Source organism: Sceloporus occidentalis, unplaced genomic scaffold, assembly GCF_023333645.1.
Source record: "Sceloporus occidentalis isolate IW3139 unplaced genomic scaffold, rSceOcc1.0.p SCAF_87, whole genome shotgun sequence".
NCBI lineage: Eukaryota > Metazoa > Chordata > Lepidosauria > Squamata > Phrynosomatidae > Sceloporus > Sceloporus occidentalis.
The window spans coordinates 3,995,001-4,019,417 of record NW_028317067.1 but is presented as its reverse complement, the minus strand read 5'-3'; the positions used below and the strand labels follow the sequence as shown (position 1 = coordinate 4,019,417).

The following is a 24,417-nucleotide window of genomic DNA, read 5'->3' as shown; positions in this document are numbered from 1 at the left end:
GACATTCATGCAGTTTTAGAGGAGGTGAGGAAAAGTTTTATCAGTGGCTTTTTTCTGTATAATCCTAGAGGATAAAACCTAGTTTTCACACAATTTTATACAAATACTGTGTTCTTCCTTTTTTTTAAATAATGGGCTCATTTTAAAATGCGGGAGAAACGTTTATCATAGTTCTTGGTCATGCTGTTTCCAAATAGTATTAGGGTCTCTGCAGTCATTTTATTTTTTCTGCCTCCATTGCTTGACTAGTTTTTCGCTCACCGCTGAGAATTCTGGGAAGGACAACTGCGCACATATGGCTGTAAGTCTCTGAGGGTCCTTTTTTGTTGTTGGTTGGAAATGAGGAAAAAAAAAAGGATTGATGAAGGCTCAAGAGGCAAAGTAGGAACTCTGCATGGAATACAGTCGGTCTATGGGGTTTCCCACCCTGGCTTGCATGGAGTTGACCTCTGAAGATGCCAGGAAGCAGTCACTGAGGCTCGTTAACGAGGTATCACTGTCAATGTCATGAAATATGGTGTCATTACCTGTAATGAAAATATGGAAAAAAAATCATGAGAATGCTGGTATCATTAAACGAATATTTACATTTACACTATATGCCTTACCCTCCCCTACCCTCCCAAAGCCATAGAGAACCATAGAGTGTACTGAACTTGTAGTAGGATATGGGAAACATATATGTGCTGATTAACTTTTTTACGACACAGAACTGACACATTAACCCTTATAGCGATAAAGATAAAATAAATCAACTACTAGCTGATCAATTGCATTTTCCTGTACATTTATCAGACACGAGTGGTGGCAGGCCATCATATATTATTGTTAGATCTTTTGTGATAATGCAGTTATGTAAATAAGGTTTTTGCCACTTTTACATGCAGTAACATTGTATCCCTATTTTATATTTTATTGTCATACAACATATGCAAGTAATGTATATGGTATGTCTGCAACGATGTTTCAAAAGATCACCGGGATTATCCGTACAAAATAAAACAGTCAAAACAGAACATTTCCCAAGGAAGATTGTTTGAAACAATATTAGTGAGAACTAAACCCACTCCCAGACAAAGAGGGAAGCCTGTGGGTATATTAGTAGTAAATGATGGAGACTGATTAAAAAAGAAAAAAAAAACAGTAAGGCCCCCAGGAGGCTTTTTTTGTGCTTCTGGATCAATAAATGGGAGTTTAAGAGAGTTGTCCTTTTTCAACTTCATGAGTAAATATTACTTTGAACACCAAATGTCATTAGTGGATTTAATACTTAATGGTAAGTCCCACTTATCCTTACAAGGGGTTCTATTTTTTCCACATCAAATGTATCTTCTCTTTGGTTAATCTACTTCACCCCACTGACTTATGTTTCGGACCAACATCATGTTATCACTAGAAAGATCTTGATAGCTTTAATCTGTTAGAACATTATATTCCTGTTACAGTCATTGCGATATCATCTCCAAAAACGAAATCAGTAATATGTAATGAACACATACATTAAGTCCGGTTTTAATATACTGGACAAATATTCAATAATGAACAAATTGGAAGTTATTTTACTTTTTGACTTATGTGCAAAGTAACACTTTGGTACAAATATAAATCTCACAAAACAATGTGAACTTCTACTATATGGCTGGAAAAAATCTTATTTTATGATCTAAGCTGTCACTGTTGTTTACACAGGCTGACAACGTTTTTAACCTGGATAATCATTGCATATTTTTTATTTTTAATCATTAGTTTTAATCAGTTCTGGTAAAATGGCAATATGCATTTCCAGATAAAAACTGTAATGATGTATAATGTTTTACAATTTAAAAAAATGTTGGTGTCGACCAGATATATTTTCAATCTGTGTAGCTTTTAATCAATATAGTTAGTTTACCATGTGGGCATGGTTTCTGTGTTGTTCCCCTTATGTTTTGTATGAGCGTAGGCACTAACATAGGCTAAGCTTCATAGATTAATGGGATTGGCAGGTCCTAACCCTTCACCAGGTCCCACATCATTAGAAAACTATTTTTAATTAATACCAAATGTCAAGTAATATCAATCCTGTGGCAGGAACTCGCATGGAGCTGCTCTTGGCATCACCATCTCCATTTTTCATCTTATGTGGCTCCTCTAAAACACTTGCTAATGGTACAAACCTACCAAATGCGACCATATGCAAATGTATTAATTTAATTTCACAAAATATGAGGTGCAATCTAAAGATTTGGTTAGACAAAGACTGGTTTTGGATTATGGAAGCTGTGGATTTACCAAAGCTAATGGGACACCTGCTTGCTACCCCTGGTCTAGATAGAGCATCACCTCTTTGAGGTTTGTTGGTTCTCAGTGTCAGTGTATAGGTCGCATGCGGCTTACCATAAGGATTCATGTGGTCACCTGGCATTTGTGGAGGGGTGAGTCCTTGCTGGAAGGGGTCTGTGCTGTAGTTGTTCTGATCCATCGTGACAATCTGTTGCTGTGGTGGGGCCAGGGGGGCGTACGAGGTCATCATCCCCTCCATTCGGCTGGACATGACCTCTGATGGGTGACAAGGAGCCTTGTTAATGCATTAAACCCTACAAAGTCTGTAAGCTTATATTTGTCAGTGATATATATCTATTATCCTATAGCTACAGTATGTGTGTAATCGTGTATGTATGTGACACATATCTGCCTGTTTCCATTCTGCATACCCAAACAAACAGGAAAACACCAGGTAATGTAAAAATATACCACTTAACTAAATTTGAAAGACTTGTAAAGATAATATGCGCAAAAAACACGTTTTTTTGCAAGCTATGTGTCAAAAAAAGGATTATTTTATTGTATCTGGAACTTTGTACTGGAAAAACCACAAGATCCACCCTCTCCCATGTCAGCCATGAAATCACAGCACATGGATGCACCTGCAATGTACGTCTATCTAAACTGAGCCTATTGGCTTTTTTTCTGACAAACGCTCGGTCTCCGCATTAAAAAAGCGTTCACGAGGGCTTGCAGAATAAGTACTGTCAACACATAAAAATATCCCACCTATAAAGAAATTGTCAAACTGTCATCTGAATTATTATTAATAATTGTTTTATATAGTGCCATCAGATTCCGCAGCTCCGTACAAAGGATAGGCAGGACATAACAATTAGTATACAATTAGAATAGTATTAGTACAATGACATACAGAAATAACAGGCGAGGAGGCCCCTGCTGAAATGAGCTTAAATAAAACAATATGTAAAACATGTGGAAATGTCGAAATCCGATACATAAAGTTAGAATAAAGGGTAAAGAATGCATGTTTTTTTTGTCTCAAGAAGAATTAAAAAGTATTTCAATGTGCACCACTGCTCGATTTTTAATCTCCTTGCCCTGTACCTACTTAACAGGGTCATTCACTAACCCTAATAAACCAAGTGTGCCACGTGTGTGTGTGCATGAACATAAACACTAAAAGGCGTGCATACACACATGTTCCCAGTGCAGTTACAACAAACCCAGCAGCACCATTTCCATTTGGGGTCAACAGCAAAAGGCTTCGTGGAAGATATTCTGATAAAAGCTCCCAAGGCAAAAACTACTTTCTAGGGTCCTGTCGGGGGAAGTGATCAGATGAGAATACTGCAGTCCCTGATTCTTAGCTACTTCAATGGACCCTATTATATAGACACCATGGCTTCCTAGAGCACAGCTCTAGTAGAGAGTGAGACCATGAGGTTCTCTCCTATGCTATCAAGCAAATACATGGTGGGGGACGCCAGGTACTGTAGGGACAGCCTTGCATGGAGTTCTGTTAAATAAACAAGCAAAGGTCCTGGCTTCCAACAGAAAAACCCTTAAAGATGATCCAATATTATTTTAAAATAAAATAAGTATTAAATTCACCGTTTCTTTTATGTCTCTTTGAACTGAAACTAAGTGTACAGCCTGGTTAAGCTGATTTGCTAACATTTCTTACGCAGATTTTCTAAGTAAAGCTTTGTTGGAGCTTTTGTAGGTTTGCACAGATTTACATTATTAACATTTTAGGTTTATGATTTTATGTTGGAATAGGGTAGTTTTAAACAATGGGTTTAAGCAAAAAAAATGTGAACTGAAGTGGTTTTAAAAGAGACTTTTGAAAAATATTTTGCATTAAGTTTTTAGTGTTTGTTTTTTTTTTTAGCAGGACTTACTTTGAATTAGTTATTTAGCATTTAATACGATTGATTACCAAATAAATCTCTAGTATGGGCCAATTAACAGATTTTAGGATAGTATCTGAATTAAATTTACATCTTTTATAAGACATTAAGCTAGGTTTGTGGTTTGCAATAGGTTTATGGATAATTTTATATAATTGTAGAGTGTTTAGATTGCATCAAAAGGGTTGATTCGATTTAGGTTTATGAAACAATGTAGGTCTTTATTAAGACTTTTAATATTTGAATTTTTTTAATAAAAGATGGTTGCATGTGTGTAATTGCTTTTGGTGTGGACCTTTGGATAGGATTATGGACTGTTATGTGTTTTAAAACAGATTCTAGCTGTTTTATCACTATATACCGTATATGGATTTTTAGTCTATTAAACAAAAAAACCTTGTTTAGCTAAATTAAGCTCAGTTGCTAGGGCCAAGTTGCGCCAGTACACATTAATAATTCTTAACCTAATTCTGATTTTTAGAATGAATTTTTTAAATGGGTTATCACATCAGATATGATATGGAAAACTATATTTCTTTATATTGGAGTTTTGGGTATAGTTTTGTTTACATTAAGGACTGTAAACAGAAATCAATGAGATATTACAAATAATAGTTATAGGACATTAGCACCAAATAATTTGATGACTTCTGTCTGTTTGTTAATGTCAAGTTGAAAATGTAATGTTAACTGAATTCCTATTGTTATTTTTAGGAAGGTGATATTGAAAAATGGAAAAGGTTGTAGTGGGCACCATGGAGGTTAATATTATGTTATTATGTAATTCTGGTGCAAAGTAATACCTTTTTGCACCTGAATTTCATTTTATACACATCTCCCACTCTCATTATTAGAAGGGAAGAGAGAGGTTAAAGATAGGTATTATACTAAGCAATAAAAGGCTGTGACTTGCTATAGGATATAAGGGAACGTGAGTAAAGCACAGGTGTGTATTTACCTTGACCCAATCTCTGTGAGTTTTGCTGTTCCTGTTGCTGCTGATGCCTTCGTGCTAATTTCTTCATCTATGAAACAAAACAAGAGATTGTGATTGAGTGAGCATATTGCTGATCCATTATTCATAATAAGAAGTGCACAGGATTGTATAAAATGCACAGCTTCTATTGGTGAATTTTTTTTCCAGGGTATTGCAAAATTCATCATTCTGGCAACAGTAAGTTTGTCTTACCCAATCTGCACCCACCCGTGCTTATCCTAGTGATTGCAGAGAGTCTTTAGTGACCTTTTCTGTCTAGCAGAAGTGAGCAGGTGGATGGATGCAGGGGTTCAAGCTGTGCCGTTGTTGTCTGACAATCTAAGAGTAGTTATCACATGGAACTGAATAGGACATACCTTGGCTCTTTGGTTTTGAAACCACACTTGGACGACTCTGACACTAAGCCCCGTTTCAGCTGCTAATGTTTCTCTGACCTGTAAGATGTTAAGAGGTAAATCTTTTCAGTCCAAAGTCGACAGTGTTATAGCGAAAAAACAATTATGCTTATTGTAACCAATATTGTATCAATTCTGCAAAAATCAGATAAAACAAACGTCTGGCCTACCTTTCTGCAGGGTTTTGATGAAACCTCAAATGATGCTTTGAATGCCCTTCTTTGTTGGGTTGTGAGGATTGTTCTGGGTCGTTTTGGCCTTCTGGGGTCCTTCCCATCATCACTACCCTTTCCCTGGTTTCCATGACATTTCCCTGACTTTACATCACCATCTTCATCGTCACTCTTCACTAATGAGGAAACAAACATGAGTGATTATGTCCAAGAAGACACTTCCCAGTTTGATGCATTACACCACCCTGGAACATGCAAGGACATGTAGCAATTATTAATTTGTAGAATAGTCTATAGAATAAATGTACAAAGAACTCTGGATGCTTAGGTATAAAATACATCGACATATTTTATGACACAGAACAGTATGTTAACATTAAAATATTTAAATTTAATTTTAGATTATGTGTAATTATATATTAAATGCGTCTGTATGATGGCCTTGCATAACAATAATAGTACCTAAATATCTTAAATCCTGTCCTTGAAATCCTCAACATGACTGAAAGTTTTGACACATAAAACAAACATATGTTTTGTTATTCTTTTCTTTTATCTTCAGACATATTAAAAAATAAATAAACAAAGCAATATATTCACCAGAATCAGAATCGTCGGGACTTCCAGAGCTTAAAAGATCTTTCTCCTTCTCGTAGTCACTCTTACATAAAAGCTGTCCATCCTTTAGTACGAACTCATCTCCCTTTCTAAGCTGCCTCTCACATACACAGCAGCAGAAGCAGCTCAGATGGTAAACACATTCCAGGGCTCTCATCACAAACTCTGTGGGGGCGATTTTCTCCATGCACCCGCTGCATTTTGCAGCAAATAGTCTAGAAGAAAAAGAACATTTTGTAATGTTGCAACCTCAACACACAAAATATTAAGTTAGTGTCTCCTACCTGGCTGATCTTAATACACTCAAGGCCATATGAGGTCACAGTGGTCACTCAGTAGTATCTACCCAAGTAACCTTGACAGGGTCACCAAGGTTCATCTCAAATATCTTTTGCCCACACTGTGTAGGATATGGTTTATTACCTCCTTCCATGGCGCTATAGTATAGTACTATCTTGTTTCTTTTTAGACAGTTCTAAGCAAAAAGTACTTTCCCTGAGTTCTGCCAGGAGGCAGCTTATATTAATTTGAAATCGCAGGAATAAACTTTCTGCGAATGCTAGCAAAGGACTGCTCTGATCTGGAAAGACATCAATAAATAATTAAAAACAATAGCCAGTGCATTGTAAAGTGTTCACAACCAGCCAGTGTCACAAACAGGAGCCTGCAACGTAAACATTGTCCTTTAGACTCTCTAGTCTTATAATAACCCCTTCTTTTTCCAGCATCTTGTTTTTTTTTTCATCTGAAGGAAACTGCTTCATTCAAAAACACAGAAGTTGAAATTAAGAATCTAAATGTTAAATCAATACAGAGCACAAGTTATTGGTGGTCGCTTGTAAACCTGTTATGAGCTGTAGGATGAAATTTTTTTTTAGCAGATCACCCAAGCAGTAACCATTCAAAGAACAGCCTGCAGAGAATATTTGTGTTTATGTATGCGTGTATATATTATATATTAACTAAAATTAAGCAAAATTATCCATAGCCCAAGCAGGAGCATACCTAGAGTATTTGGCACCCGGGGTGGATCCTGTATGTGCCCCCCCCCCATGAAAAACTATAATGTTGGCAAAAAAATTATTTCAAAAAATTTGGAAACTATATGTTGTCAACCGGAAAAAAATAGAAATCTGAAAAAAATGTTTATATCTATGTTTTTTCTGTATGCATCATATAGTAAGGTTAATAAATAGTGATAATATTTTTTTCAGGTAACAGAATCCCATTTTTACCGATTTGGTGAGCTTACTTTTGACTGAGCTACTCACACCTGGAATTGATTTGCCATCGACTTCAATAAGAACATGACTACTGATTAACTCACGAGGACCTAGCTGATGGTGAGTTCAATTGCTCATGATAGCTGTCAGTCCACATTCCATTTAATATGTTTTAGGTTGCCAAAGTGACTTCACCTAGCAAGACACCCACAGCTGTACCCCGGATTAAATCAAAGAACACACAGAATTAAAAGATTCAGGCTGATATATATTTATATATCTATCTATCTAGATAGATAGATAGATAGATAGATAGATAGATAGATAGATTGCTTCATCCATTAATACCTTTTTATTGGACTAACATTTAATTTTTAGGACAAACTTTTGAGCATAACAGCCTCCCTTTTCCATGTCTGGTAGCTATCTTTTTTCTTGACTATATCACACACACCAGAGGTATTATAGATATTTTATAAATAATATTTATGTTTTATTTTAAACACTGAAATTCTGTAATTTAATAAATCTAATGCATAACATAAGTATATGTAATATATGTATTAGATTTATTAAAAGACAGAATTTCAGCTTTTAAAATATATATATATATATACTGTATATACAAAGCAAGGACCTATTAGAGCCATAAATATTGGAGATGGCCATATATTGCTTAGCCCATCACTACGTCAAAGTACCCCAATTTTGTCGAGTCCTATCTAATCCTAACATGGCTGTAATGCTTACCATGGACTGCATTGCCTTTTAACCCACTGAGACTCTCCTGCAACTTATAGCCCTCTCTGGACACCATAAATGTGTGGTAGGTGGGGTGCTTAACTATAAGGTCTGGTCAAAACCTGCAAATATACACAAAAAAATACAGAAAGGGAAGCAAATCCTAAAAAACATCTAAATTCAGATTATGTGCTCCTGCTGAATATTATTTTTTTTATGTATTTTTTGTATATATGTATATTTGCTCGCATAAATACAGACACTCTCATGACGTGCAATATTTATTTTTTCCTATAAGCCAATTCAATGATAGTTGACAGGAAGATACAGGTTTGTCCTTGTTAACAGATTTATAGGATGCTGCCCAGCACTGGACCATCTGTTTAATGGAAGAGTAATTCCTTATCCATACAGCTCCAATCTAGCATTAAATTTGGCTCTCCTCTGTCCCTTAGCACATTCATTTCTCTGTTTACCTTTTCAATATCTTGGCCGTTCTCTCTTTGCTCCCTTACTCCTGCCCTTAATTTCCTTCTATTTACCTGCAAACATGTTTAATTGTTTTAGTACAACATTTATTATGAAGACGGAGATAGCCACTGTGCCATGCTATCGCTGCTGAACTTATTAAATACGCTTCAAGAGGCTTTTTAAATAGATTTAAACACAATATATTTGAAATGGTCTGTTTGATCAAGTAGAAGCTATAGAAGCAGAAAAAGTCATGTAGATACTGGGGTATAGTACACAAGTCAACGTCACATAATCATTCATTTTTCATTAAACATCTTAAATGAGCAAGATTAAATGTAATAACAAAAATAAGAGATTCTAAAACCTGCTTTATTAAAAACTACTACTTATTATTGTCCTATTTTGCCTACAACCTTGCATTCATTAACCTTAATTTCCTCCAAATTTACTCCATAGAAATGGATTAAAAAATCCTTTATACCCCCATTTTATGGGTTGTATAAAATGCATCTAGCCTTGTTTCTCCATATTTTCCTTAATGCACCCTCTCTATAACTTTTCCTTATGCTCCATATAACGTCTCTATAAATAATCCTATTGCGCCACATAACCTTTCCCTAGAACACATCCTATTGTTCCATATACTCTCTCAGTAACTCTTAATGTGTCATAAACCACATACGTCGCTTTACAACAGTTTACAATTTGTTCTGTAATATAAATATTTATCAACAAATTTAAATAATTCCGCGTGTCTGGACTGTATTCATACGGAGGTCACTTGCAGTCAGGGTTACCCATTCTATACTGTGTAGTATCTTATTATTAACCCTTCTTCAAGCGGTTTGAGTTAAATGCTGTACTCTGTGATAAACACATTCTAACACATAAAGGATACATTTTCCACACCCCTCCTCTCCCCTAATAAAACACTTCCTGCGGATTCCCCTTTATGACCGATATCTATCATGACGGCTGAGAAATTTACGAGGACCCCTCTCGTTATTGCTCCGAGCCTACGAATTAAAACAATTTTTCATTTCCCGAAGTCTCATGTGCTGTCGTTCCTAACAGCTCTCTCCTGCCCCCTGCTCTGTTCCGTACCGCGGTACAACGACACCCAGAAGACTTAATTTGTAATATTCTCCAAATAGGCATGAAACAGCTGCAATGAAAGTAAAGAACTTCAACAGCAATTATAGCCTTGTTTGGCAATTACAAAATAACTGTGATAAAATCCAATATTCTACATATAATTATATAGATAACTTTATAGGCCAAAAACATGGCAGATACTAAGATTTTGTTGAGTTTCCTAGATCTACCATTGAAAAAAAAGGTGAAGGTTATCATGCGTCTTACTAGGAAGTGCGGTATATGAGGGCCAGGTCTGAGCTGGCCTCCGATGTTCCTACAGCATTTAATATCTCGGACAGCCTCCCCACATTTCTGTTAATTAATGCTTATTTGCCAAGGGCAGAAAATAATTTTGTGATCTCTAGCTTTAATTCAATTTCAAAACACGGCAAACTATATATATTTATTACCAAATAAATATCATTGGTGAGAGATGACAAATATGCCAATTGGAATGATAAAAAGGCAAAAAACTCAGGAAACGTATGGCAATGAGTTATTTTTTTGCCAATATCACAACTATACATATATATGTATACACAATATTTATATATAGTAATTAGCCTACAAGCATCGCAAGCTGGCTCTGTGTATACAGGTGTTACTGATCCTTATCCCAAACACAGATGCAGATAAAGCAACTTATCACATGTTTCTATTTGCAAAGCACTTCTGCCTGTTCTCTCTTGATTCTTTTTTTTCCTTTTTTCTCTGATTCTCTATATCTCTACAATTTAAAAAATCCCATGATATAACTCCTGTGTTTACTGTTTCCCTGGGAGTTCCTACAACCTGTCGTTAAAAAAAAAAAAGACACTACCCTTTTCACTGGGCTCTATGTATCAAATATATTTCGCTAGTCACTCACATTGCAGTTAAATAGATAAAATCTCTTGCAAAACTGACACATTGCAATTCCGATATAATACATAACAACATGCAGACTAAAGTAGCCTGCAGATCAATATAATAAAACGCAGAGCAATATAATATCATGAACAGTGATATTACACGCAGAGTGGCTTATTAGCAGGCAGAGGGAATGAAAAATAGATTTAAAACCAGAGAGTGCAATATAATATACAGAGTGGAATAACACACAAAATTATGTTATGATAATGTGCCGTTGATTACACAAGCAGGGATTGAGGAGGTTAAAGGGTGATCGAGATTTGCAGATTTGCTGTCCAGGTCTGTATCTAATCCCAGCAGTGTTTTAGTGTTAATACTCTGACTGTTGCCAATCACTGGCTCCATTCTTACTTTATACATAGCTGCCAACAGTCCAGAATTAGCTGGGACAATCTCAAAAACTAGGATTATGTCCTGTCTGTCAGATGCCCTGGTAAATGTCTTGTTTACTGGCACTGTCATGAACGTTTGCTTGCATAGTGCCCAATTTTATTGTAGGCAGCTCCATCCATGATGTCAACTCGAATGTATTGGCACTGGAATCTGAAAAGTTGGTAAGTATATGTCATGGATTCAGTAAACTGCAGATAGCACATGGCCTCAAACCCAATGGAACCACATAGAACCCTAAAAAACAGGACAGGGCTTTAACACATGCATGACTGTTTAATACTGTATTTGTGATATTTCATCCTTGATTGTACCTTATATACCTGCAGTACACACTACCTAACACAAATTGTTCAAAGTGGTATAATGTAATAAGAGCCATATTTTTTAATCATATATTACATATTACAATAAACAAGGCAGCAAATCACAATGAGGTGGTTATTATGGGGGACTTTAACTATCCCGACATAAACTGGGAAACAGAGACCTGTGAATCTCATAAAGGAAACCGGTTTCTGACTATAAGTAAGGATAATTATCTGTCCCAAATGGTACAGGACCCGACCAGAGGGAGCGCCCTACTGGACTTAATATTAACCAACAGACCTGACAGAGTAACTAATGTGCAGGTCAGGGGGCATCTAGGAAATAGTGATCACAATATGATACATTATAACTTGTCCTTCAATAAGGGAACTCTTAGAGGAGCCACAAGAACCATGAACTTTAGGAAGGCAAAGTTTGATCAACTAAGAGAAGCCCTTAACACTGTAAATTGGGAAAATGTCCTCAAAAACAAGAGTACAGACACTCAATGGGAGATTTTTAAGGATATCTTAAATTCTCACTGTGAAAGGTACATACCGTATGGGAATAAAAGAGTCAGGAACAAGAGAAAACCAATGTGGATAAATAAAAATGTAAAGGGGGTAATAAATGGCAAAAAAAAGGCATTTAAGCTACTAAAACAGGAAGGCAGTGAAGAAGCACTAAAAAGCTATCGGGAAAAAAATAAAATATGTAAAAATCAGATAAAAGCAGCAAAAGTGGAGACAGAAAGACTCATTGCCAAAGAGAGTAAGACAAACCCCAAAATGTTCTTTAACTATATAAATAGTAAAAAGGTTAAAAATGAAAGCGTTGGCCCCTTAAAAAGTAATGAGGGAGAAGTTATAGACGGGGATCAGGAAAAAGCTAATCTATTAAATATATTTTTCTCTGCTGTATTCACAGAGGAAAATGAAATGCCAGGTAATATACAGCAGGATGAGATAACTGCCCCAGTACATGTCGCCTGTCTAACCCAGGAAGAAGGGCAGTGCCGCCTAAAAAAATCAAAATAGACAAATCACCAGGTCCAGATGGCATTCACCCCCGCGTTCTAAGGGAGTTAAGTAATGTAATAGACAGACCCCTATTTCTAATATTCAAGGACTCTATAGTGACAGGGTCTGTTCCCCAGGACTGGCGCATAGCAAATGTTGTGCCAATATTCAAAAAGGGGACAAAAAGTGACCCGGGGAATTATAGGCCTGTTAGTTTAACTTCTGTTGTGTGTAAACTGTTTGAGGGTTTCCTAAGAGATGCTATTTTGGAGTATCTCAATGAAAATAAGTGTATGACTCCATATCAGCATGGGTTTACAAGGGATCGGTCCTGTCAAACTAACCTGATCAGCTTTTATGAGGAGGTGAGCTCAAGACTGGATCGGGGTGAATCGCTGGATGTCGTATATCTTGATTTTTCCAAAGCATTTGATACGGTGCCACATAAAAGGCTGGTACATAAAATGAGAATGCTTGGGCTGGGGGAGAATGTGTGTATGTGGGTAAGTAACTGGCTCAGTGATAGGAAACAGAGGGTGGTTATTAATGGTACATACTCTGAGTGGGTTACTGTTGCTAGTGGGGTACCACAGGGGTCAGTTTTGGGTCCTATTCTTTTTAATATATTTATTAATGACCTTGTAGAGGGATTGTATAGTAAAGTATCAATCTTTGCAGACGATACTAAGCTCTGTAACGTGGTTAACACAATAGAGGACAGTGCACGATTACAAATGGATCTGCATAGGTTGGAGGCTTGGGCTGGGATGTGGCAGATGAGGTTCAACACAGATAAATGTAAGGTTATGCACATGGGGAAGAAAAATCCAGGCTGGGAATATGTATTAAATGGGAAAACACTGGGGACGACTGACATGGAAAAGGACTTAGGAGTTTTAGTTAACAGTAAATTTACCTGTAGCGACCAGTGTCAGGCAGCTGCTGCTAAGGCAAATAAAATCATGGGGTGCATCAAAAGGGGCATAGATTCCCACCACAAGGAAATAATTCTACCACTGTACAAATCACTAGTCAGACCACACATGGAATACTGTGTACAGTACTGGGCACCAGTGTACAAGAAAGATATAGTGGAGCTGGAGAGGGTTCAAAGACGGGCAACCAGAGTAATAAGGGGAATGGGAGGACTACAGTACCCAGAAAGATTATCAGAATTAGGGTTATTTAGTTTGGAAAAAAGACGGCTTAGGGGGGATTTAATAACTATGTATAAATATATAAGGGGACAGTACAGAGATCACTCCCAGGACCTATTTATACCCAGGACTGTATCTATAACAAGGGGACATCCTCTACGGTTGGAGGAAAGAAGGTTTCTACACCAGCACAGACGGGGGTTCTTTACAGTAAGAGCGGTGAGATTATGGAACTCTCTGCCAGAGGAAGTGGTTATGGCAAACTCAATAAAAGAGTTCAAAAGGAGCCTGGACGTGTTTCTTGAAAGCAATAATATTACAAGTTATGGATATTAGATTAATAGGGACAGAACGTTGATCCAGGGATTTATTCTGATTGCCATATTTGGAGTCGGGAAGGAATTTTCCCCCTGGTATGGGGCAATTGGCATCTGCTTCATAAGGGTTTTTTGCCTTCCTCTGGATCAACACAGTAGGGACACAATATGTATATAGGTTGAACTTGATGGACTTTGGTCTTTTTTCAACCTTATGAACTATGTTACTATGTTACTATGTTACTATATTACTTGAGAAATGTGTATTGCTCTCAGTTTCTACATTTTATGGTATTTATTTGTATTTAGAAATTTAGAAGGTTGTATTTCTGACAAAAAATTATTGGACGATTCCCTGGCTAAAATATTGTTTCAAAAATGAAATATAATAAATATAACAGAAAACGTTCTAATCAGATACTACCAACAATACAAGGGTTGTGTCTGAGAGGAATATAAGCAGGGTTTGGATGGTGGCCATTGATTTAATTTTGAAACCAACCAGTTGGTTGAGAGGCAGTATTAAACAAAAAATGGATTATCATATTTAATTCAACACAGCTATACCTGTCAAATCTCATAAAATTGTTTGCTCTTTAATCTCATGATCTCTCTTATCTGCCATTAATAATATAGATCTAAGCCTGTAGTTAGTCTATGGAGATACATCATCTGTCCTACGAACTCATTGACCTTCATGCAAAAACTTTGTAGAAGAATACTCATATATAGTTTTTGTAGTTACAGGCTACATAGGTTTCAGGAAAATTGATGAGATTTTTCTAATATTTTAAGTACAGAAAAGGGATAAAGAGAAAGGAAAGAAATAAAGGACTTTTAATAAGGGGACATCTGGTCAGCTTACATTGAATATGCAGATTCTTTCTCAACTCAAGTTAATTAAACTGTGCAGCAGACAAGCATATCCCTAGGGTGACACAGGAAATATGTCAAATTAGACTAAGCTAGATGTTCACTAAAGTATAGAAATAGAGATCCCAAAAGGAGCATTATCACACTTGGCTTTAATCAAGCAGTGGGTGCCAAACCATTTGGTCTTGGTCATCATCTCCTGGGGACATTCATAATTATGGCATGCAGATTAACAATAACATTGTTTAGTTACACAGTTTAATTAATGGACACATTATCTGGTGTTTATATACACAGAATTCTGACTTTTTTGGTCTGTAAAACACTCGTACCCACCAACCTATGTAAGCCCTAGAAAAAAGCTGCATCAGAGGACCAAAGAGGGTCAGAGGCATTTAGATCCCAAAGTGGCGACCTTTCCTAGGTTATGACATAGGTCCAAAAGCAAGAATATCATTTGGAAATAGAGACACTAAAGTTATGCAATAGACATCTTCAAACTCACAAAAGTTACATATTGGTTATAAAAGTTGTTTTGAGGGGGAACAATTTCCTTTGTAAATTTCCTGCTCAGAATCCTACTATCAAACCCAAATTTCAGGCACTGTCCTCCAAACCTTCTTCCAGAGCTGTCACCCCGTCCCGCCTTTGTAGACATTGGCTGATTGGGAGGATCAGAGATTTCCCCTGACCAGCCTATTCTACTGTAAAACTGATAAAAATCTATGCTTTCATGGTACAGGCCTCCAATCCCAGCTCCCATGCTGACATCATGGCATCCCATGACATCATATCCCAGTATCCGGCTTCAACAGATCGAGTAGGCAAGTTTTTTGAGGGTATACAATTTGTTATATCTACTCTGACATAGACTAAAACAGTTTTCAGTATTTGCGATTTTGAGATTTTTTTTACATATAGGCTGCCATTAAAACATATTAATATGCAGACATCTTAACATGCACACATAGACCCGCACATCGCTGTATTCTGCTCTAACTATAACCGAGGCTGTTTATGCACGTACTGTGAGTTGAAGGTTGCTAAGTGATATTAAAACTTTTACTTGGATTTAATCCTTCTAGCCCCTGTGTCACAGAAAGCTGTTTGAATTCCTCCCTCTTGTTTGATAGTAAACAGCAGTGTGAATACACAACACGGAGTGGACTGGACCCCCGTATCACTAATCCCCCCCCACCCCACCCTTGAAATATTTTTTAAGGTTGCTATAGCATTGAGTCACGCATTGGTATGCACTTAGAAAAAATCCTGCTGAGTCTTAGCCGGAAAAAATAAGCAAGGATTAGAGAAAAGGGACAAAGGGAAAGGAGAGCTAGAGAGGGCAGAGAAAGGGTTAACTACATGGTTATTAGTTCCCTCTTGAATGTACATAGTTTTTATCGTACTGATATTTTTTTTATTTTCCCATGGAATCCCACAGTTTGTGTCTCTTAAAAACTCAAAATGGAACTACAGTTCATTAGCAGTGCATTAATTTTAAAATGATCTTTTAACCCATTAAAGACTTCACATGCATTAAGTCCTTTTGTTAATTTATCACTGCGCATACAATAAAATAGATCACTGGCTTTAGGTCACCGAAATGTTAGCGGATTGTGTCTCTATCCTTTGCAACAGTTTGTGCCTTCAAGCACTTTGATCGTATGTGGACATTTTACTGACATTCCCATTAAACAAAAAACTATCCCCATTAGCTATACCACGGCAGGGACAAAGGCATCTGCTGGTAGCAATTGTCCCCAACAGGATACATATTAAATCTGTCCAAAGCCTTCTGGTAAATGTCATTTTGTCCATAAACATAAAACAATGACAGAAGGAGGGGACTTTGATATAAAGCGTCCCCCCCCCTCTTCTTTCGGAGTATTAATAATTTACGGCGCTGATGAGTTTGTAGGCAAAGGCAATCGGCCCCCTGTAGGGAGGACATTAACGCATGGTATTTACGCGTCTCTTCTTGCCAATCAATGGCTAATTTGCTAGTCCCAATGCATCCATGGGAGCTATTTCCAGATGACTGCTGTATAAATCCATAAATTCCACATTTTGTATTAAAACAGTGGCTTTCCCCCATGCTTTGTTTTTTAATGGTTTAAACTTCTCCCACATACTAGGATGGTACTTTTCTCATTTTTTTTTTCTTGTTTTTGTTTGTTACTTTCAACCTGAATTAATTTGGTTCCCAAGATTCTTACACAGTACATTAGTGATTATCAAAATCTAAGCATGAGAATAGTTAGACTTAGATTCATCAAGCAACCTTAATTGGCATAAGAATGGATTAAAAACATTAGGATGTTATGATAAATGTGAGCCCAAACCTCTATCACCCAAACAAACCCAACTCCATGGCTGGATATTAGTAAGTAGCTCTGCCTTTCAAATAATTACCACTAATCTCCCCATAATATAACTCACAGTGAGTACATTGACTTTCATCTAGTACCTTTGCTCACCTAAGTAATACTGTTTTCTCACTGACTTATGCCACTTTCTCAATAACTAAAAGTACTCTTCCGGCCAGTGTCACTGCTGTCTAATGAGAGTCAGCGTTCTTACCACAATGATACACCACACTACCACTTCTTACAGCGAGGAACCCAGGGTCGTAACTAGAGACCTCAGGGCCCCGATGCGAAAATCTGTTAAGGGCCCCCCCACCCCCAACCCATCTAACCCCTTCTCACTATCTACCCTCTCCCTACCCCCTTCTCACTATCTACCCTCTCCCTACCCCCCCTTCTCACTATCTACCCTCTCCCTACCCCCCCTTCTCACTATCTACCCTCTCCCTACACCCCTTTGTAGGTCACTTACCGTGCAGTCCTGTGGTGGGAGCGCGAGGCCTCTGTCTCTCTGCTCTGCCACGATGCGCACGGCTTCACTGCTGAGTGGCGGCATATGACGTCATATGCCGGCGCTCAGCGTGAAGCTCCGGCACCCGAGACAGACGCCTCACGCTCCCACCACTGCAGTCAAGGCAGCACTAAGGCAGGCGGAGGGGAGCAGAGGAGACAGAAGGGCACTGGAGTTCTGCCAGTCAGGGGGCCGAGCCGAGCGGTCCTTTGCTGAAAACAACTGCTCGGCACCCCTTGGGCCTCCCTGACTGGCAGAACTCCAGGGCCCAGTCGCGACCCCTGCAACCCCGGTAGTTCTGCCACTGGAGGAACCGTTTCTTCCTTATCGCACCAAATAACAACAAACATCTAGTGACTATCATTACTTTTGACTCAGTTACACCAACCTTCCTGTTGGTTCTGTGAGCCACTCTTTTGAGTGCTGCTTCTTCATAGTTTGGGTAGGAGGCAAGAGGCTTTGTGGTGGACAAAATGCTTCGCATACACCTTCCACACGCCTTGCCGTATAAGCACTAACAACTTTTTACAGTCACTTTGCTTACCCATAGCTGAGCAAGACTGCCTTTCACCGAGCAAGCACATGATGAAAGACAACCTTTCCAGAAACAGAGAGAATATTGGAGAAGACCTAAGAGATGTAGAAGGGGAAGCAGTGTTTGCACTTCCACATATAACAAGGTTATCGTAAGGACACGGAAAGAGGGAAGGAGACAAAATAGACAGAGGAAGCAGGCCGGCGCTGAAAGGAAAACAGTTTTACTCAATGGGCACCATTGTGAGAACTACAGGGACCATAAATATGTCTGTACTACAGCAAGTGCTCATCAACTCAGCATCCTATTAACCTTTACATTGCTAAGCTCATGAATCCTTATGACCTCAGCTGCTTTATTTCTTGTTGTTAATGCTTATTTCTACACGCACAATCCGTACTAGAACGTTGTCCATCATTAAGAACATTTCTCCTTTTTTACCACCAAGCAGTTAACAGCTTGTCTGGAGTATGGTATTTGTGTTGCTTTTACAAAATTTCAGAAATTTCACTGACACTTATAGCATTTTTAGTACTAGGTTTTTTTTGGAGCTTTTTCAAACAAAACACACACTTTCATATAAACATATAGATGGATATATGCACACCGAGATTTCTATCTTAACAACAGCATGTCTCATCATTATCCAGCACTTAGCAGGCACATATCAATTTAAAATTAAACCTACACGGAGAGATTCCCAACTCTACACGAGGTTGAGATTGTTTGTTTTTTTCATTGCTCTTTAATATCCCCATTTCCAATTTAGAGTATAAATAATTGGAGCAGCCTCATAAAAAACACCCGTTCTCCTACTCCCTTGAGCCATGTAAAAGTCTTCTTTTAAATGCTCCTTAATCACCGCCCCGTTATAAAATTACCATAGTAATGAGCTTTAAATGGAGCCTCCTTGATTTTTAATTAAGCTCCCAGCAGGTTACAAAATAAATAAATATATAAACATATCAAAAATACATTATTGGAGAATAGAACATACTGCTCTTGAACCACTGGAAAAATAACTCTTTCGTAGCCATAGTACCTGCCTCATAATTAAAGTGGATTATTGGTTGAAATGTTTTTTTAAGTGTCAGTTTGGCGCAAGCACTAAAGTGACCTAATCAAAGTAACCAGTTTGATGGTGTTGTGATGGTTTATAAGCTTCGTCTCATGCATGAGAAAAATGACCCAAGGGCATTGACCTGTTTAATTGGTTAAAGCAATGGCCCAATTGGTGATCTAATGACAGTGACACATTTAATAGATTAAGTGGTTAGCCAGTGACACATATAATAGTTCTAGAGGGTCGATCTTAAATCGAAAAAAAGTGACCTAATTACAGCGACATGTTTAATAGATTAAAGGGCTAGTCCCACACAAAAGTGATCCAATTACAGAAACTTGTTTATGGATAAACGGGCAGTGGATAAACCAACAAGAGTATCTAATGAGAAAGATTTGCTTAATAAATTACCACTATTGTTGGCAATACCACACTGTGGCTGATTCACTAAACACAGCATTGTTGATGAAAAGAAATATCCCCACCACATTAAAGGTACAGTAATGAGAATTTTTTGTGTTTCTTTCATATCTACCATTTTCCTTCTCCTTTCATGGCCTGTTAGAGTCAAAACATAGCTTTTCTCAGTGAAAGACATCGGTAAGGCAAACACTGTTGCCTGGAACATTTCTGCTCCTTTAATGATCAATCAGAAATGTGAGTTGACCCTCCATTATTGAGAATTAATGCGGTTAGAAAAATGGTTCATATCACTATGCCTCATCCATAATACACTGTTTAGTGAATAAACCTCATAAACAGCCTCAAAGGTTTTATTACTAATCTATAACCTGTTTTTTGACATTCAGGGTCTCATAAAAGCAGGAGAAGGAAAGACCAAGACAATTTCACTTTTATTTGAATTGACTACGTTGTACTGTTTAGAAGACATTTATTGGGTTTTCTTGTAAAAGGAAAAATTTTTTAAATACATGGGAGTCTGTCAAAATGCCTGTCAATAGTTGATCCCAATGTGGTAGCATCCACCAAAAAACAAAAAGAAAGTTAAGAAAGGCAAAGGATTTTTTGTTCCACTGGCCCAAAATTGCTGAAATTTCACAGCATATTAGACATAAAGTACTTTATATTTGGCAAAAAATAATAAGAATAATATTGGTCTTGACTGTTAACTGCTAATATGTGTATCTCCAAGCAACATGCTAGAGGTTCCAAGTCATTCTGGGTTAAAGTCAGGGCTTTTAGCCTTAATAATGTGTTATTCACGTGGGCTGTGCGCATTTCTAGAAAATAGCAAAACCCTTTTTACAGATCACCATTTACCTTACCTCTTGATGACGTGTTGGATTTCTAAGTTCTATTAAACTACCTTAAATATGCTGGCCTTGTCAAATCGCAAAAATGTGCTCTTAGGGAATGTCAGGAAGAAGTCTATATTTTATTTTTCATAAATGAAGATAAAGAGAATTGTAAGACCCATATGATTTTTAAATCATGTCTAATAATTGCTACTACTATTGCAGTAAATGTGTGCAACATTGGAGATGTCCTGTAAAATGGGTGACAAGTTCTGAATGAAAGTAAGATATATTAAAATTACGTGGTCAATGTTGCCATCTCTTACTTAAACCCCCTTGGTAGTGTTATGATCATATAACCACTCTGCGTTGTTTGTTTCTGAACATTTTAGGCCATAATAGTGTTTTCAAGTACTGATAGGGCCTTCTGCTCCACGTAAGACCTAACAAGTGTATATTTAAAACCGTAGGGTCGGTAATACCTATTTGAAGCAGGAGCCTTAAAATATTTTATAAAATTGAATTAAGTAAAGTATTTTGCTACTAAGTAGGTGGTAGATAAGTTGAATAGCCATTTAGTATATGTGGTAGAGAGAATTTACACACATGGTATGTACGTTACTGAACATCCGACAAGGCCAAGGATCAAGTATAGTTTGAGCATGTAGAGAAAGCTGAGATGGCTGGTGGGGTGGCGTAAGTTCAACCATGACTGAACCAGTCTTCCATGCTTAATTCAGGTGAGCCAGAAGATGGTCACCAAGCCCAAGCTGCCTTGACCAGCTATAATCTGCAGACATTCCCCTTTCATGTAACCATAACTATAGCATATACTGTATATTCCCTGATCAGTTTTGTGAAGGATGTCAGGTCTTACATTATTACCTATTCCATTATTAGTTGCTAAAATAAGTTACTAGTGGTAGTTGGTTAAAAAAACCCTTGGAAGATATTTTTATGGAAAGCACCAAGAAGGAGGAAAAAGTTATCATCGCTTACTGCTCGTCACCTTCAACCAACATTCTCTCTAAATGACTAATATCTGAAGGTTTATATGGGCATTCTGGCATATTCCAAGGCATATTCCAAGCTTTTTAAAAACATGCTCATGTTCTATAGTTATATCAAATTATGTTGTGCTCCCTTTTTTTTCTTTAAATAAAACACAGAAGCCATTTCACATATAAGGAAAATAATGGAAAAAAAGGAGCCTTGGAAAATGCAAAAAAAGAAAAAAAAATTCTGCTTCCTTTATGCTGAATCAGCTTGTAAGTTAAATATGAACAGATGGGGCCATCTTGGTCTCACTTAGACACTGCGAAAGATAAATAAGAAAACAAACATGAGGTAGGAGTTTTCGGATACATTCTGCATATCTGCGTTTTAAACACACGTGTCTCCTCTGAAAAACTGCTTGCGATTGTAGGACAAATGATTTAACAAGTCAGGAAATAAATATTCCCCTTTAAATGCAGAGTAACAGGCAAGCGCAAAGGGGGAGCGTGGTTAGAGGGGGAAAATGGTTTTGTCTGCTTTTTCTCATCGGCAACACTTTGGCCTTAACTATTTTCATGCTGGGAAAAGTGAATAAATATTAGCGGGCCTTGAGACCACCCAGTTTGCCTTTCCATTGTAACTATAAAAGACTTATTTCCTAACTTCAGTTGTGGAACCACCCCCCACCCCCCCAAAAAAAACTAGTACAATACCAATTGAGTGAAAGATTTGTCATAGATAACAAATCATTTTTGTTACATTTGTTTTGCAGATGGCCGTTTGCACTATATAAAATCATTTTGTTACGTTTAACCTTTAAACCTCTTTTTAGGTTTAAGCTCCCCCTCAAATTTTGATAAAACCGTAACTTTTAAAAATACCTCATTTACCAAAATACCGTTTTTTGTAGTGACTAATACATTGAAGGTAATTTTCTTGACAATGGTTCGCGGTATTATGTTTACAGCTTGGATGAAACATCCTTTACCTTGTGTGCATGCTTTCTCTGCAGCAAATAGACATGAGGCAGCAGAAAAATAGAAAAAATATGCTGTTTTCCGGGCAGCCCTGAAGAGGTATATGTCATAAGTTGTCAATGTTGTTCTGAGGTTCCCTCCACAATCAATTAGTTTATCTAGATATTTGTTACTGTGGCAATGATCTTGACAATGAATAACAATGTGTAATGTTACATTTTTTGCACTTCAATGTATTAACCCCTTTAACCTCTTACAGTTATTACTATAATTAGCCACTTATAGCCTTTGGTTTCAGGAGGAACATGCATATAAATAGACAACAGTATTTAAAACAGGGTCTATATATATATATATATATATATATATATATATATACACACAAGAAAATAAAAGAGCACACAGAGGATTTGTGGGAGAGTTTATTCACTTTCAGTGGGTATCATAATAGTGATAACACAATGTTTTTTATCTCTTGACATGCTTACGGCCCACAAGTTTAACATTTGTGATGTGACTTCAGACATCACTAGATATGCTAACACAGCCAGCTGTAGAGTTCTACTCCACTGGGGAACTTCATCTCCTGCACACCCTCTCTCGATTCAGTGCCCCCTTTTGAGAACCGCTGTCAATAGTGGCACTACACAAAATGCCACAAATGCCCCCACACTGCTCTTTTGTGTGGGCTCAGGCCTGAAAAACATGCAGTGTATGTGACGGTGATCCCAGATGGCTTCCAATGCTTACACCTTCACAGCAAATCATATGCAATGCATACTCTTATATAGGAGTAAAGCTGGCGCAAGTAAACCCACCTAGTGCCATACCCTAAATGGCTACCAAGTCTCCTATGTGCCTTGTCCAGTTCTAACATTGTCTACTTGCACAGAATGAGAACTGAAATGCTACTGATACGCACATAGTAGTAGTTATCTAAAGCAGAATCAGCTAGGGTGGAAATTGCTTTTTTTACATGCCATGTCACAGGGGCTGCCAGTCTTTTAATTGGCCCTTGTATATAATATCAAGGACAATCTAACTTTGTAGTAAACTAGAAGTGTGGATGTTTTTTTAACTCCCGCTGTGTCAGACGACTGTGACACACTGAACTACCTGTACATTTTTGGTTTCAGTCTTTTAAGCTGTCTTTGTCACTAAACCATCAGCTATTAACTGCCCAGCTGTTTAAACACAGGAAGAGCAGGACAATATAACGTGTTTGTTGAATCCTCCTCAGAAAAGAAGAGAAGATCCAAATAAGCTCCCCAGACACACATTATCCTTAAATTCATCACCTGCATTACACACACGTTATCAACCTGTAGCCTATCTGTCCACCGCAGGACAGTGAATTAGGTGACTATGTGAGTCTTGTGATTTTTATGGATGAATTAAATCCTGTGTAGTAAAAATACCCCAGTTTGTTGTAACATGTGTACAGCTGTGTATACCTGTGTGTCTGTGTTGTGCAGCAGTGTATAATGTTGAATGAGTCAATGAGTGTCTATAGATTAGTGTGAGGATAAAGACAAAAGCCTTGTACTTCTACACACCATGAAACATACATTAGAATGAAACATCTCACTGCATTTACTATACAGAATAAAAGCCAGCACAGCCTTTCCAGCAAAAGAAACTTGCCAGATTTGGCCCTTAATATGTCTAGTTATAAAATCTCTTTAAGTGTAATGCTGTCAAATTTTTTTTTTACGTGTAAATCTAGCTCAATGTTAAAGCATGTATGTGATAGAACATATTCATTTGCCCAACCTGTTTCCCTGGGCTACTAACTAATGC

The 24,417-nt window shown here is 37.4% G+C and overlaps 1 protein-coding gene across 3 annotated transcripts in view; it reads right to left on the bottom strand.

Moving 5' to 3' along the window:
• Positions 1 to 369: 369 nt before the first annotated feature.
• LOC149284945 (LIM homeobox transcription factor 1-beta.1) overlaps positions 370 to 24,417 on the bottom strand; it is a 78,982-nt gene continuing 54,934 nt past the window's right edge. Inside the window, exons 3-8 of one of the 3 annotated variants that reach the window (XM_089496109.1) lie at positions 6,344 to 6,576; positions 5,741 to 5,919; positions 5,532 to 5,609; positions 5,123 to 5,203; positions 2,398 to 2,557; positions 370 to 527 (exon numbers count right to left, since the gene is read on the bottom strand). In XM_089496109.1, coding sequence (XP_089352235.1) covers positions 370 to 527; positions 2,398 to 2,557; positions 5,123 to 5,203; positions 5,532 to 5,609; positions 5,741 to 5,919; positions 6,344 to 6,576 — 889 coding nt within the window. Of the gene's footprint in view, positions 528 to 2,376; positions 2,558 to 5,122; positions 5,204 to 5,531; positions 5,610 to 5,740; positions 5,920 to 6,343; positions 6,577 to 24,417 lie in introns of all 3 variants that reach the window. The other 2 variants (XM_089496110.1, XM_089496111.1) reach the window with 2 other exon arrangements.